Source organism: Rissa tridactyla, chromosome 6 (genome assembly GCF_028500815.1).
Source record: "Rissa tridactyla isolate bRisTri1 chromosome 6, bRisTri1.patW.cur.20221130, whole genome shotgun sequence".
NCBI lineage: Eukaryota > Metazoa > Chordata > Aves > Charadriiformes > Laridae > Rissa > Rissa tridactyla.
In genome coordinates, this window is record NC_071471.1 from 48,939,409 (window position 1) to 48,956,953 (window position 17,545).

Here is a 17,545-nt window from a genome sequence, read left to right on the forward strand (position 1 = left end):
ACCAAAAAAATGTGACCCTCCCCTTCTTTTGTATACGCAGAGTTATTTTGTTAAGACTTTTCTACTTGATTAGCTTGTGCACTCTGTGCACTAATCTTGTTAGACGCTTGCTGACATAATACAACAATTCATTCACTTCTCTGAATTCAGATTGTGTGCACTCCCACAGACCGCAGAAGATGACTTTGCACAAAACAGACACAGCAAGTTAAAGGACAGCAAAAAGACTGGTGCGTGAACGTAAGGGAGGACGACAACCCTGAACATACTTAGCATTAAATCCAAAGCCCAACGATGCTCTGCTGCCTTTAATTAAAAAGGCTTGTTAGCAGCAGAGATGCTGCAAAATGCCTTTGAAACACTGTCTTTTTAAAAAGGAGGTACATAATTTTAAGCCAGCCAGTTACTTGCAACTTGTTTCCATCTATTTAACAATAAACTTTACATTACCAACTTTACAGAATGACTTGTGCTTTTTTGCACATCAAATCAGATTTTTTTGTCTTCTATCATTTCAAGCCTTCCTCTTGCACGTTTATAGAAAGACAAAATTAACTTCCAAAATAGCAGAGGACAATTATCCTAACAATTTTCTAACCCACTTCAATGCTCACAAAAATCAGCCTCTGTACATTATTTATCTCAGACTCAGATATTTAGTATCAAGAGGAACAGCACAAAAGAACAAGTTTCCTTTAAATAACACTGATAGGCAATGCTGATTTAAAACATGGATTTACTTAACAGAATTTGAAAAATTAAATTAGAACAAAGAGAGAAGCCTTATGTTTCAAAGTACATGAACTTAATTTAAATAAAAAAAGTATTGAAATGATAGCTTTGCTTTATGTAAACATTATTACACTGGGCTGTACTTGAAAATTCTCCTGCATGTCTAAGTTGCAAAATAATTTTTTAGGTTAGATACAGCTATGCCACTTAGCACTGACGTGGTCCTTTTCAGAACCAACAGCTTTGCAAGTTTAATCACATACCTCTCCACATGTTATAACTCAGAATACAATCCTGCACATCCTGAGAACAGATGCCTTCCTAGAGTTCATAGCTGTGTGTGCATTGCAAAGGCAAATATAAATCAACAAATAGAGCTCTTTTGATTATAAAGCCTCAAGAGGAATGTTCAAATTGCCTTTCTGAAATCAGAAAGGTAAGAACAAATGAGAAATCTTTAAATTTTCCAGAAAATTTTGTCCTTTTTTCCTTAAGTGTAAGCATACTCCCCCAATTTGGCTGGGAAGAGCCATTAGGCTATGGCAGACTGAACTTGCAATTTTGCTTAAAAATTGGAATGTTACAAATATAAAAGTCTGCAGAATAGTACAACGTATGTGTGCTCTATACAGTTGTCAGAGATAGTCTAAGATGCACAATTCCTCTGTGGAACAGGAGCTAAATTAAGTTACAAAAGTAATATCCTACGAGGAGCAGAAGATAGTCAAGTTAGTACAATCCAGGTTTATAAAAGGAACACAGTACAGCAAGGAGTAGCCCACAGTAGGTTACAAACCTCCAAACACAAAACTGTCTTGCAAAATTACAAAGGGATTCTTTTCCATGTAAATGTCAGTACATCGTGGCTATTAAGTCAGCTTGTACCAAGCTGGAAATGCTTCAAGTAACTTTCCAAGGCTGACTTCCACTACCTTTTGCATATACCACCTACTCTGAAATTGCAGTAACCAAATTAAAAGGTCTATACCATTTTTACGATTTTCACCTTTTACTTATTAGTTTTCACCTCGCATAAATCTAATTTCAAGTCTCTACAGCCAATGTTAGAACTGTCCCCTTACAAACCACTGCACAAGAGATCACCAACAGTGTGACCCTTGCTTACGCATTATGGACTCAGAGTGTTGGTTTGGGGGTTTTGGGAGTGTTTTTGTTGTAATTCTTTTTTCATTTTTTTAAACAACCAAAACTCAACTGCTAATGGTACTTCTTCAGTGTAGTAAATGAGCAACTTAATTTAAGAACTAGTCTCTTTTCATATTTGTTAGAACATATACTGTGTGTGTTTTTATATATAAACAAATATACTGTGTATATATATATCCAGAGATATTCACCATACTGTTGACACCAGAGTGCTAAAACATACATCAATATGAGCACTATTTCCAATACTCACTAGTATTACTTTTCCTGAAAGAGTTACTACATGCATTTTCCACGTCCATTTATGGGACAGTAAGATATACGAAGATAACTGTTCTGTTTTTCCAATGTTAAAGAGCTGCTCCTAAAAAGCATGCACAGGTTTGGGTATAAAGCAATTAAAACCACACCAAGAAGTTATTTTGTGGCTTTAAACTCACTAAAGCTAAATTAACTTTACTGTCATTGGATGTAGCATTTACTTTAACTCATTTATTTAAACACAAAAGGGAAAACTTTCAAGTGCTAGAACAACCATATAGACAACTGATAGACTAGACTAAATAAGCTCTCATTAAAAAAACATCATCACTGCACAGCCACAAGGCAGACCTTCATTTTTGGCAACCTGTACGCAGACCATTTATACTGTCAATTATACTTTAAGACTTGTTATTTAACAGTTAAGAGACTCTTTTAGCAAGGAACTATACTGCTTTCCTCATTATGACACAGTACTGCTCAATCTTTAAGCATACACAGAGTTTGTTTGAAAAAAATCGTATTTATGACCACTTTAAAATAAAATCTTCATAAAGTTCTAAATTTTTCAGTCAGTATATGTAAAGGCTGGCATGTCAGGTAACGGAGATTATTTGGACCTGTAAAGGGTATCCTATATTTAGTACAAGCACGTATTTGAGGTTACAGTTACTTAAACATTCACGCAGAACCTTACTAAGGGTAGCAGTATTCTGGTTCATATTCACGGTTCACTCATAGCCTTTACCGGTCCCTGCATTGTTTTCTATTAAAGCAACAAGAAAACAAAACACATCCCTGTGAAGTACGGGAACCCCATTTTATGGCTAAGAATCTAAGGAACAAGACAAGGAGGAGGAGATCACGGAGTGAAAAAATGTCACTTACATTCCTCCCCCTCAACTAGCCTTGTAGGATCTCAGTCACAACACTTCATAAAAATCTGAATTGACCCACACACTCTTCAGCCAATCAATCTTTTCAGTATAGTAGGCTTTGAAAAGGGCCAGCAATACTCATTGGGAACAGTACCATTAACATTACATTCAAAAAAAGAAAACATTGGAAACCAGATCCTTGCTCTCCTGCTCTGTTGATATGCTCTAGTATTAGCCAAGGTATGGTAATACAGAAAGAGTCTTGTAGTGATGTAAAAGGCAATGAAGACATCTATAGAATAATGTTCATGTGCAGCCAAAATGAAGAAGATTCCAAAGAGATTCAGGACCCAGGATAAGGTATGCAAGAAGTTCCAGCTCCTTGGTGTATCTAGGAGAAGACAGAAAGTGACAAGCCTTGAATGTCTCAAAAATCTGGGTCAGGCCTAGGCATTGCGAGTTTTTACACAAATTTGTTCATACAAGAATATGATGAAGTTACTGTCTTCACTTGGAATTTTTGTTTGTATCTACAGGTCCAATAAATCCAATTAAAACAACCACATAAGTTACAGATGCCTATCACTTCATGATTTCATTTACAAATACAGCTATTACATGTTTCTGAATTAACAGAGCATCCTAAAATGGTTTATGACTGTGCAAAGCAGAATTCTTTGTTCAACCAACATCTTTTAATGAAAAGCATGCCTTTTCCACGTAATAAGGGGAAATATGTCATAAAACATAAATTATTCTGTTACTGCAATTATTCCATCATAGGTGAACTCTAATTAGCTTACTACATAATGTATCAAATCGCACTTTAATTTACAGAGAAGCACTATTGTTTCATATACTCTCATTCATTATGAGTATATTTACAGAGAAGCACTATTGTTTTGTATCCTCTCACTCATTATGAGGTTCGGTATTTTGGCTTTATGGATGATACTACACGTACAGCCACCTAGCCTGGTATTTTGCCTGACAGGGGTCAGTGGCAGATAGCTAGGGAAGTATACAGGAACAGACAACCATAAATATCTTCCCTAATATTCTCCCAGCAGCAAGCTAGAAGCCTTTCTAATTTTCTTGGCTCACGTTCTTTCCAATGTGCCTTGTTCATCCTTCCGTTAATCTAAGTTGGTGCCTTTCCTTTCCTGTCTGCAAGTGAACTGTCGCAAACCCGAGAAAGAGCACAGAAATCTGAATTTTTGTTTGCTTTAATGTTACACTCTGAATTTTTTGAGGAGGTCAAGCAGCAGAGGTTCTTGATACTTAAGGACATTTAAGTATTTACACTCTCGCACCCTTGGCTGACAGCAAGCAGTACATATTCTTAACACTTAAGGACATTTAAGTATTGACACTCTGTACTTACATTCTGTGACAAAGAAGTTGAGCATGGTCAGGACGACAGTGTGGCCGCTGAACATATAATCTCCACACGTATGTACTCCAGTCAGAGTCATTCCAAAGCCACTCCATATTGCAAATGCCCGCTGGAGTTTTGCCCAAACATTGCCATACAACTACAGGACAGCAACATGAACCTTTAGTAAGTTCCAACCCCACTGCCCAAACAGTATGTTCTTAAAGTTAGCTGTATAGCAGTATGTATGTTTAATACCATTTATCATGTTGGGTCTTTCATTAAAATGCAGGTTAGTACATCTTTGGGTTTTATTGTGTCAGTGAATCACATTAGTAACTACAATTACTAATTGTATTCATCATACCTCTAATGAATACTGGAATTTAGAGCAAGTATTTTATTGCAAGTGATTTACATACAGAGTCTACCACCTTTTTTTGAATGTATTCAACCTCCCAATGTGTCATTGTCAAGCTGCCAATATATTCAGCTCAACCTCTTCTAACTAAAAGTTAGGATAAAACCACAAAATCACATGTTCTATGGAACATCTCTTATCAGAAAGGGTGAAATAATAAGTGTTTCGGGGTTGGTTTTTTTTTTTTCTTTTCTTCAAAACCATGCATCCAATAAGACAAAGAAGCAATTACTCCACTTTCCGCCTTTCTTGATTAAGTCAGTATCTTAGGCATACTCTTCTCTGATGTATTCTCTCCAGTTTACATTGTGAAATATTCTGTATATCCTTCCCCAAGTAATTATCTCCTCTCCAAAGTGTGAAGTGCTTCTAAGACCTCTAAGGATGCTCGTCTGCATAATGGCAATTAATGAAGGGGCGTGGAGGGTAATAGGAGAGAAACAACACTGTTCTTACAAACACACATATAACATTATGGTCACAACAATCTTAATCATATCTTAAATAAAATAAAAGAATAATTTAAAAAAGGAAACAGAAAAAAATAATTTAAAGCATTTTAAGTTTTTACCTTTCCAGTACACTGCAAGTGTTGGCCTGGCACAGAGAGTGAGGTAACAAACATTGTAATGCAGCGTAGTAAGAATACTGTCCCCATGAGGCTGCACAGTCTTCGCAGAAGTATAGATCTGGGAGAAGTACATAGGAACTGATTGCAATACTCCTAATATATTGTATTTTTAAATCAGGAAAGTTATGATAAAAACATTTTCCCGCTCCCGAACTTAATCCCATGAAGTCCCTTCATCATTGCTGCATGCATATATATACATATATATTATTTTTTTTAAAGTAGTACCGTGAAGGTATGGTTCCATGTGACAGGGCAAGAGACTGTAGCAAGCTTACTGTCACCAAAAGGTACGGCTCCACTCCTCTGCAGCTACACTTGTACTAACTTTGGCACACATAACTTCTGTTGTCAAACTGATAAAAATCAACAAACTGGTAAAAAATTAACTCAAAATACGCACGCACACAAAAGGGTTTTCTACCTTTCAGTGACAGCAAGCTGCTAGGCTGGCTCAGTCATCCCATGGGATTTCATCCTTGTAGAACTGTCTTATATGCAAAACTTTTACAGTATGAGAGTATATACTGACAAATCTCTGAAATACGTATGTTCTGAAGTAAATTACATATAAATCTGCTGAAACAGTAAATTCAGATAACTCCTTTGTAAGATTCACAAGTCACCATTCTTGGTTAATTCCTCCCTAATCCGTTTTAGCAGGGACATACTAGAAGCTTACAAGATTCTTATTGAATGGAAAGTCTTAAACAATCATCACAAATTCTTGTTACAGACCTTTTGTTGAATCAAAAGTACTAGTTGATTTGAATTTTATGTACTGTACCTGTGTTTGTGAAGCAGAAGAACCAACAGCCAAATGTAGCAAAGAATTACGCCACATACTTCAGTCATAGCAAAAGCCCATGGTATCCTAGGAACACTAAAAAAAAAAAAAAAAAAAAGGATGACACAAGAAAGTTAACTTACAATACAAAGGCTTAATTTTTCTTTCCAGTCTCAGTATTGAGAATAAAGGCATATAAAGTTCTAACTACAAAACTAACTGGCATTAATCATGCTTGAACTACAACCAAAAATTGTTTTGTTAGACTGAATGAAAGAGAATTTGAATTAATTTTTAATTACATTATCTCCTTTCTAATCACATACTTTCAGAAGACATTTACACACAATTCACTAAGTCAAAGAAAATCTCTAGTATGCTCTCTTAATTTACACGTGTGATTTACTAACAGGATGTGTTCCTCTACCAGTGTTTCCCAACAACCTTTTTCATTCTGACACAAACTTGCATCATGTCAATTATGCTGCTTATGCTTATAAGAATGCCGCGTCAACACAATTAATGAAATGCTGCAAAGGCTAAAATCCTACTTGTAATGAAACAGAACTGCACAGAAGAGTGTTAGGAAAAATAAATACTGTTTTCAAAGTTAGATTTCAGTGATAATCACTATATGCAAAGCTTTTAGTCTTGCTTGTCAAAAGAGTTAAGACTTTCTTGCACACATATGGCACCAGTAACAATTTCCACCATCAGTTTCACCAAAGTACAGATCAACAGATTTCAAGAGAGGCTGCTCCTCGTAGTTTCATGCTGCCCCTGATACAAAGGGGTAGCAACGTGCTGCTCAAAAGCTAGCTTTGTAGTAATCCCCTTGCATTGTTTTGTGAGCTGCTGCTTTCTGACCTCCCCATCCTCCTGCCCACTGAATACCGCAGTAGTGCCCTGGGAACAAAATCCAGTAATGGCATAGCTCCCGTTCCCTCTCCCCTCTTCCACTCTGCTGGATATGGTCCATCCTTGATGAGTTATATCTACATTCATGGGGGATTCTGCACACTTACTCAAAAGATTAGACTCCTACTAACTTCATGAAAACCATTAATGAAAATGGAAATTACTGGCAGGAATAAGGAGACCACAAAGACTGAACTCTTAAACGGTTTATCTTGTCTTTTAAAACTCTCTAGACAATAAGTTCTCTATGGTGCAAGTGCACTTCCTCAAAGGGAGTATTTATCCCTCATTAAATCTGTAGTCAGTGACTAGAACTTCACCTTTGCTATTGTGTCTCTTCTGCCTGAAGTGGAATATTTCCTTTAAAAAATTAGCAGGTACTGCGTAAGTCACAACAGTGTTTTAGTACACAGATACTCCACGGTTAAAAAAGATGGTGGTCTATTCAGTCTACTTCAGTTTCCCTAAACCAACTTCAACAAATTGACAGTGGGGAAACAGCAAAAATACATATCAATGCTATTCCCTTTCAACTTCCTTGCTCACTGGCAGACCAAAAATATTCCATCAAAATTTTCTCTGTATCACGACATGTTAAGCTCCACAGCAGCACCTGGATTTTAGAAAAAGCATATGGTTGCTTACCTATGCCAGCTGATCATCACCCTTTTTACTAGGATGAGAGGATGGACAAATTAACTCCTGTGTTGTAATTAGCTAAAGACATAGAACTAAATATAAACTGGGCAGAAGAGCAGCTCAATTTATTTTCCTCTAAGACGACTAAATCTCTGCATCTAACTTATGCACACTTCAGTCTTATCAGAAGGGTTTACTACACTATAATTACTGTTTAGCAGAGGCATCTTCAAGAGCATATGAAACTTTGAGAATGAAGAAAAGACAGCTTATATTTTAACCATCAACTTACTGTTTTGTTTTAAAACAAAATTTCTTACCTATCTAGAAATATGTCCGGTAGAGGTGGATATGTTTGCATGTCAGGTACTCGCTCATGTACTATAACCATAACGAATGATGTAAAGCCAAACACTATGAAGACATACACACAACTTAAAACTGTCTTCCAATACTCTGGGTCCAGTCTTCGCATAGAGTGTTTGTTTTTTCCATTTGCATATTGATACTGATCACCATTCAAGTCAGTAATCGGTCCATCATAGTCCCGAGGTACTTCACCATTACAAAACCAATCTGTACCCTGTAGTGAACCAACACTTGGGCACACTGTGCCAACATGACTATCGCTGTTGTAACCCAGCTCTTCCAGGACATCAATGTGTTGCTTCTGCAGTTTGCGTATGGACAACATTAGCCTTTTGATGTCCCCCAGGACTTTGATTTCCAAAGGAGGGGATCGTAAATCATATTCAGTGAGTGTCAGCAGTGTAATTCCATCTAGCCTGTGTCTATTGCACAAAACATCCACATATTCACAGAAGCCTTCTTCCTTCAGCCACCTTGCCACGTTTTTGGTAGTCCAACGTCGAATGCAAAGCTGGTTATTGCCTGCCATCATCCTTCACTATCCGCCAATAAAATTGACCTGTTAAGTATTGGAGAAAGAAACAAGACCTGAATGTTTATCAAAGATTGAGATGTCAATGTATTTTGTGCAATTTTAGATCCTTAATTAGCCAAAGGCTTTTCATGTAAGAGCCAGATAAAAACCAGACACTAAATTTTTACTCAAGCAAAACTAAATTAAGATCATCTCAGTTGTTCCTAAATAGAAATTTAAAGCCACCAAGCAGCAGAATATTTCCTAGATGCACCCATTCTACTCTTAAGTCTTTTGTTAAAAAAATAAATAAATCAGAATTTGTTAATTACACTAGGCAATGAAAATGAAAGATTACTCTGTTTAAATACCAGCTTAATCATTAGTCTTTTCCACTGTTTGCAGTTCATAAACTAAGCAACAAAGTATAGCCAGCAACCATGTAAAACTGAATTAAAGCGAAAATAATACATTACAGGTCCAAAACATTCCACTGTTTTAAAATATATACTGAAGCTTTGGTGGCATGACATTTCCTCCCTACCCCTCCCAAGTAAACCTAAGACTAGGTATCTACAATAATATTGACCTGAGGCATCTTAGTTGAATGTTGATAATGCAGCCATCATATTTCTATCTTTGTTTGATTTCGGTTATTAAGATGGATGTTTATTACATTGTGAATCCTTTAAAATATTCATCTTTCAAAATAACATTACTAGAAATTAAGCATTAACTTTAACTCCAAAGCATCTTTAAAAGTGAAATGGTAATAGATAACAACGAACACACCAGAAACCAAAAAGATATATTCTCTTCATACAGACTTCTGTTATAGTTTTCTTGACCCCAGAAGGACAGGAAGGTAAGACATCTCCACAACATTTATAGTCACATGGGGGTGAAAAGTCACCAGAACAACAACCAGAAAAAAAATAATGGTACGTGGCATACATGAAAAAACTTTGAGAGGCTACCAGTGATGTGAAAGTAATAAAAAGCTTATCCAATATTTAAGACCCACAGCAGTACAGAATGGATTTGTGCATAATTTATATTTGGTGGTTTATGTACAGCTACCATCTAAGAAACAGCTACAATTTCACAGCTCTTTTGTGCTCAAAAAACCAGTCTAATTAACTAGAACACTTCAATCATGCCAACCAAATCTCAGAAAATACAAGATAGTACAATACACTAGTGTCACATACATCATTCAAGGTTTTCAGAGTGAAAGCAAGGAAACAGTCTATTTAATCTATTATTTACCTTCTGTATACAGTAAACAGGTACTCAAATCCCTCATGAATATTCAACACAAAGTTTTATATTGCTTTCAGAGGCACAGCTCTTCCACAAACAGAAGCTCTTTCCTTCTCACTTCTCTTCTTAAAAAGGTACTGTACCTATTGTTAGAAGTAGCTCTTATCATAATTATTGGCTGCAACTTTTTCTTCCAACTTACACCTAAAAGGACCACACATTATTTTCTTCTATATCAGACAAGATTCAATATGTCCCGTGAGATTTCCCAGCAGTGCAAAGAAATAGTTTAGAAGAAAGTGAGTGCACAAATCAAAGTTGCCCTTCTAAAAGAATTAAGGGAGTGGTACTTCTGAAGATATTGTCTCTGGAGTTGATTGTATATAAACATGTACTTAATGCATAGTTTTAATTTCTCAAAACTCCATATACAGTCAATATGTATATAAGTTTTACTACCTTGATTTAAGTAGTTGCCAAAACATCCATAAACCAGTACTAGAATCTCTGCATTTACTACACTCTTCCTTCTCCGTATAAAAGGGTATTTGCTCATTTCTGTGTTATCTTACTATTTTTTAAAATCTTGCTCAAAGCAACTGTGACAACTACATTGCTTACACAACTAGTAACAAAAGAAATTATGACATTTGTGTATTTGACCTTTTTTGTACTACATCTTTTTTATCTTACTCCAGTAAAAAAAAAAAAAAACCAAAACTAACTTGAGCTGCTTCTCTGGTCATCCAGCTTTCCTTACTCAGAAATACAGATGAAATAAAGACAAATTTTGTTAATCACAGTGGGTTTTGTAACACTAATCATCGCAATTTTTTCTAAAAGCAATGAATTTAGACTCACCAAAAATACACTTAACTTACTGATTTGTCTTCTAACCAAAGCAGCTTCTGAGGGCAAAGGCAGGAAATTCTCCCTAACCTCCGAGAATTCTGTTCATTTGTCACAAGTCAAGTAGCCTAACACCAGCCTAGCGTCTCTTCATCTGGCACTGCAGGAATAAAAACCAACCCTTACATTACATGCAATAAAAGTGACCTTACAACACTGAGTAAGCATACCCATCAAAGGTCATTACTGAATGGGCTGGACCTGGGAGAAAGTCTACATTAACCTTAAGATGCACCTGATAGGACCCGCTCCTGTTTTTAAATGCTGTCAAACACAAAGACATTTAAAATACTGGAAAGACAAAGAAATTAACAAAAGAAACAAGCACTTACACAAAACATGAACCATTCCATACAGCTGGCAGCTAATTTAATCTCAACACCAACAGTTAAATTCAGTTTTTATGACAAGGCAATTTCTTTAAGCTCAGAAACTGCCTTCAGACTACTAATTTAGTGTCACTTTCATAGTTTAAAGGGTAAAAAGCACTTTCCCTAATAATCTTAGTACCTGGAATACAATATAGATCTCTGGGCCCGACTGCTCCTGTTCATTTCTGAAGCTTAAGAATGCTACATAACATTTCCAACACTACCAGTCTGCAAGGCAAGACTGGCAAGAGTAGCAGAAGAGACCAAGTCACCTAGATAACTGTATTTGTCTTCTGAAAGAAAACAGCACTGGTAACTACTTTACCTTCTACATTACTGATTTTACTGCTGAAAGCAAATAATGGATAACATTACTTAATGGTGAATAACACACATGAGAAACACAGAGCAAGCACAGACTTAAACGTCAGAGAGCAAAATATACTTTTCGCCTGACATCAGCAATGTCTGTAGCTGCCTAGCTGATTACTTTCCTGCTACTGTGACTTTATATTTAGTCAGCTCATCAGCAATATGTATCATGTGTCCTGTTTCCCTTTTTCCTTCCCCAGCCTTTCAATTAACAGCACGAACACAACTGAATATGAAGTCTATGCACATGTGTATAAGCATTTATTTTTTCAAAAGAAAAATGTTACTTTATGAGCCATGAACATTTCTACAATTTGGTTAGGGCATTTTAAAAAATTAGATGCCTCTGAGAGGCTGATTTTACCCTTCACACAATATTTTTCATAGAGGTATATTTAAATATGGAAAATTAATCTCTCTCAAAATTATTATCCACAATTCCCTCATGTTTTCCTCTACTGAATTACTGCTAGTCAACCATTAAGTCCCTAACTTCCCTAGCATGCAGAATTTGAGTCAGTATATTGAGGTAAAAATGTGGAAAGTTGAATATTATTATCAGTACTCTAGCCAAGGAAAAGTAGCATGAATATCACACTAACGATCCTGTTACAGAAACAAAACTCAATTACACCAGAATTATAGCTGAAGGGTTAAATAATATGCTAGTTACATCCACAGCAGTTAGCAGAACGCCGGCTGGATTTGTTTATTCCAGACGCACATGCAAAACTACCAGCACCATTACTGCTTCACCACCTGCCCTCATGTGCCTGGGAGAGCCTATGGCTCTCCTTGCTGACATGCCTCTTGATTATTTTTTTTTTCCCCGCTAGGTTCAATTCTCACCATCCTTGAGAGGAATTTTAGAAAGGACACCGAAAAACTATCAGATCTCAAGTGATTTAACCTACATTTATTTGCGGAAGGTTTAAAGCTGAAGTTTCAATATAGGCAATTCCAACTTAGCCCCTTCTTCGCTGGCGCCGCTGGCCCCGGATCATGACATCTCACACCTCCGAGGAAAAGTTTTCCTGCACAAAGGTTGCTAGTTCACAATGTGGACAAGACTCAGGTTTGAAGCCTTAGTTCGCCCCCACACAAAAGCCACACACAAAAACGTGCCCTGAGCCAGCCTGCAATAATAAGGCTACTGTCACATACCAACTTAGTCATGCTGTGCTGGAAAAAGAACATACAGCACTGCCTCGTTATGCATCAAAAGTCCCGGATACTCTGCTGACTTGCATCAGAAGCTTGTCACTTGCTCTTCCTGAAAACTCTGAATTCTTCAGTGCTTACTTAAAGCAAACAGCACCACAGGCTTCATCGCCATATAGCATACAGTGACTTAATCCTTACCTTCTAAATGCCACCATGTATAGTAAGGTATCTTGTAAACAAAAGGAGGAAAAGAACACTTGCAAAGACAATACATGATTTTTCAAGGGTTTTTTAATACAAGAGCTACCATGCTATATATAAAACTGATCAAATGCAGCACAATGCCCAAAGTGAGACTGAAAAATTGGATAAGTATTTTCCTGAAGCAAGCATAAAATAATTTCAAATGCAGAAATATTCCTGTAAAACTTGTTTAGTTTATTGTATGTCTTAGGCTTTAAACCATCACAGAAGATGTGCTTCTCAAGAATTATTTATTGAAGTGCTGCACTGTGGAAAATATAGAACAGATATTATAAAATCAAAGATTAGCTCCATATGCTCAGAACAGTCTTTCTGTCGGAACGCCTCCATGCAAAACTGACAGCAGCTACTACAGAAAGTCCTGAAAGCTAAACATATTTGTCTTAAGAACCACTAAGTGCAGTTACATATTGCAGCAAGATGAACAGAATACATACTGCTCGCTGACTTTAACACCTCATTAAACCAAATGGGTTGTACTATACTCAAGTGAACACTAAGAGGGCTCAACTCCTAATCTACTAACAAAACATTTGTACTACCACCATAACTCAAGGAACACACAAGTGACTCTCAAATAACTGATCAAGTACTCCACCACTTATTTTAGGATGTCATTCATGGTATTTCATTAATGTTTGTACAAGATCTTGAACGTTTCACATGCTAAGCGTCAAGTATTTTTTCCTCCAACTTGAAGAAATAGCATATCCGTGTTGTAACAGAACGTTTGCTGCTCTTTATCCTTACACAACTTAGCAGTAAAACAATTCAGGCTTGCTTTTCCCCTTTTATTTCTTTCTTTTCTTCCCACATCCTCATCTTAGGATGGAAATAGCAGAAGACATGAACAAACTCTCCATCCAAATGAACACCAGAACAATACGGTGAAACTGTGTTTGTTCTTACTCTCCACAATCATTTACAACGTGATCTTTCTGGTCTAGTGACAATCTAGGAGCCTTCGTCATTTTAGATGCCTTAAAACAGATACAAAATACAAAAATTCTAAAAGTTATGTGATTATCAAATAAACATTTATAATGTAATACAGTTTATGGATCTCAACCAGCTTAGCAGACTGCAAAACTGAGCTCTGTACAAAGAAAAGTGACAGTATAGAGCCAGAAAGATTGCAACTCCTAGGCCAAGCTGTGTTTTTAATTGTACGCTACCAAAAAACCCCAACCAGCCAGCAAAAAGATCACACAGAATAGTGAACAAGATAATTTAAAATCCTTGCTCTTTGCAAATCTACAGAATGTTTCCTTCACATCTAAGTAGCACTTTCGCAACAAAAATTTATGAAATTTCCCAAAGAATTGCCTTCTGCTGGGTATAAAAATCACTTTGCCTGAATCCTGCAAGTTAATTCCACCTTTCTCCTATATCACAGAAAGCAAAAGCAAGAACAAGACCACAGGAATTTCCTTACCTCTGATATCCAGCAAGAGGCACACCCTACCAGAGATGAGGGGCATTTAAATGCCAGGAAATGTCTTGCTGAGTTCTTGCCACTCTGGAACACAGCATGATCAGCTGCTCCGTGGAGGTGGCATGGACATCGTGTCCAGCTGCCGGAGGGAGCTCTGTGGAGATGGAGCACACTTAGCGCAAGTGGGATCTTCCATCAAGTCATCTTATAACACAGAACGAGCATTGGGTTTTTATAAAGTGAATTTTGCAAACTGAAGCATCGAAGACAAAACCATGAGACCACTTCAAGTCCAGTCACAAACCAATAAATATGCGAACATTGAAATTGCCTCTCATTTGCCTCTTCTTCCATTAAATTACAGAGCTGAAAAAAACCTACCCTTTTGGAGCATCGTTTTTAAAAAATAGCAATCAGCAATCATTATGTGAGTAGTCTGACAGGCCACCTAAAGCATTAGCCATATACATCTGAGAGACCAAGCAGATAACAGTTCCTGCAGACTTCCAACTTTCTAAACACGCGCGGGCCTTAAATTCGCACAAAACCTGTCCCGCGCAGGCAAACTCCTCCAGTTCATCCTGAAATGCAAACAGCATGTGTGCAAGCCCGGAACAGCACTTTTCCATGCTGCCTTGTCAATTATCAAATCCTACATGCCCAAAAACTTTTGTAACTCAAAACTAAACACTTTGCCCTCAGAAAAACCCCTAAATTTACGCCACTGGCAGAGAAAACAGTAAGACGGCGGAGTATCTGTTTTGAGCTGGTGGGAGGGACTGTTTTGACATCGAACTGCAAGGTTGGCACAAACCACAGCTCCTCGACACCGTGTCCAGCGCCGGCAGACACAGACTGAGGAACCCCGCCGGTGGGTCCCCTGAGCAGACACACAGGGGCTGAGGAACCCTGCCAGTGTGTCCCTGAGCAGGCAGGCACACAGGGGCTGAGGAACCCCAGCGGTGTGTCCCCTGAGCAGACACACAGGGGCTGCAGGACCCCGCCATCTCCCCCCACCCCAGACCCGCTACCCCGGCCCGGCTCCGGGACAGCGCGGCCCCAGCCGCCCGGACACCCGCCCCGCTCGGCGCCCTGCGGACCCGCCGCCTCCGCACCCCGCCCGCCCAAAGAGGCTTTTCTTTATCTCCTTGGTCACTGCCCAAGTAGAGAATTTACGAAGTTCAGCACGAAAGCGACACAACCGGGCACGAAGCCTCAAACACTCCCACGGCAGACGGGGTAACTCCCGTCAGAAACACGCGTGATGTTCAGCTTCTCGGCGGCGGGGTTTCCTCACAAGCTGGCCCCGGCACCCCACCGATACAAGGTGAGGGCCAGCCGAGCGGCCCTCTCCCTCCCGAGACCCGGCCACACGCCGCCCCCGGCCCCAACGACCCGGCCGCTCCTCCCCGGCGGGCTCCCGACGCCGGGGCCACTCTCCGCGTCCCCCCGCCTCGCCTCACCTCACCTCAACGCCGCGGCAGCAGCGCTAAGTGGCGGTGCCGCAGCGCCCAGCGCCGGGGCGCCGGCAGCGACAGCTCCTGCGCGCCCTCCCTCTCTCCGGCAGCGGCAGCGGCGGCCACCACCGCCACCCCCCCATCACCCGGCCGGAAGTGGCGCCCGGCAGCGCTTCACGGGCGGCGGAAGGGGCGGGGGCAGCTTCCGGGAGGGGCCGCAGCCCCGGCCCCGGGAGCGGCGTGTTCCGTCAGCGCGGTGCGGCGGTGCCCCGCCGCACCGCGCTGAGGGAACACGCCGCTCCCGGGGCCGGGGCCTCGCCACTCCGTGCTGAGGGAACACCCGGGGCCCGGGCCCCCGCTGCCCGCCTGTCCCTGCCGCCCCGGTGTTACCGCGGGCCTCGCCGACACGGCCTCAAGGCCCCGAGGAGTCACTGACGGCTGACTGGGGCTTCGTGGGGCTGCGGGCAGCTTCTCACCCCTCTGCCCCTTCATTATCGCCTCCCCCCCCTTCCCCCGGGATCCAGGCGGCGCAACAGGCGATGGCTCGATGGGCCCGCTTCTGGGAATGAAAGTCTGGAATAGATGGAAGTGCAGTCGCAAGTCTTCTGAGCTGTGTGAGAAACCCAAAACCCGTAGGTGGTCCACGTCAAGTTTTTTCTAGGGGTCATAAAACAAAAAAAGGCTAAATCTTCCGTAATCCCAACAGGTCAGCTGAACAGAGAAGTGAGGGTGTCTTGCTTCTCTGACTGCATCTTCCTTTTCTAACCAAAGAGAAACAGAACGTGCTTAAACCAGGGTAAAAGTATAAAACTGTACTCCTGGAAGATAACTATAGCATTTTTTTCCCAGTAAGATCTTTCTGTCCATCATTGGGAAGTACCTTAGTAACCGCCTGGATGTGCAAAAGAGGTGGAAGTTTCTAACCACACTAAATAGAATTTTCATTTATTTTTTTAATGAGAAATGATTAAACACACAGTGTGATCCTACCATCATTTAAAAACCCACTAGCGTAGTCATGAAAATACCCCATTCTTCACTCAAAGGCATACATCAGGAGAAAATAGCAGAGAAAACTTGCAGCACCCTCGTACTGTTAATTTTCATATCAAGCCATTGTTACAAAACATTTCTCTTCTCTTTAGATGCACCATTTTTTTTTGTGCCGTTACTCTTTTCTGATGTCTGTAGAAAAATAAATCTGAATGCTGGCAGCTGTCTGACAGTGCTCAGTCAGTCGTTTATCCAAGGTGATCCACGGCACAGACGTGACCAGCACAGGTGACTTATGAAAGCTTCAGCAAGGCACCCGAACTTCAGGTGCTCCATAGCCTATGAATAATACAAATGGAGCGGGCAGAAGGAAACAGATGAATTAGAAACAAATGACTCCAGAAATAAATATATTTTGAATATCAACTGGCTGTGGGAGCAGCCAGCCCTTTGCAGCAGCACAATGCAGTCAGAAGAACATTGAGATTTTGCTTTGTTGATGATGTAATTACTATGAGGTCCAAGACAAGTCTAAGTTGTAGCTTCGGTTGAAGCAAAAAAACGGGTGCCAACGTAGCTCCATTAAGTTAATGACACTAGCCTTTTCAGAGAATTCGGCCTTGTA

General features: G+C 39.7%; 1 protein-coding gene across 5 annotated transcripts; it reads right to left on the reverse strand.

The window, feature by feature from the left end:
* Nucleotides 1-407: 407 nt before the first annotated feature.
* On the reverse strand, nucleotides 408-16,078 carry SAMD8 (sterile alpha motif domain containing 8). 5 transcript variants are annotated; one of them, XM_054206035.1, is made up of 7 exons: nucleotides 15,939-16,078; nucleotides 14,471-14,624; nucleotides 8,130-8,737; nucleotides 6,253-6,348; nucleotides 5,406-5,523; nucleotides 4,423-4,573; nucleotides 408-3,429 (listed from the first exon to the last, which is right to left on the reverse strand). In XM_054206035.1, the coding sequence occupies exons 3-7, from the start codon at nucleotides 8,708-8,710 to the stop codon at nucleotides 3,125-3,127; spliced, it is 1,251 nt and encodes a 416-aa protein (XP_054062010.1). In that variant the 5' UTR covers nucleotides 8,711-8,737; nucleotides 14,471-14,624; nucleotides 15,939-16,078; the 3' UTR covers nucleotides 408-3,124. The 5 variants fall into 5 exon arrangements, with proteins under 5 accessions (XP_054062010.1, XP_054062012.1, XP_054062013.1 ...); XM_054206037.1 differs by having other exon boundaries at nucleotides 15,934-16,078; XM_054206038.1 differs by lacking the exon at nucleotides 14,471-14,624.
* Between the last annotated feature and the right edge of the window lie 1,467 nt (nucleotides 16,079-17,545).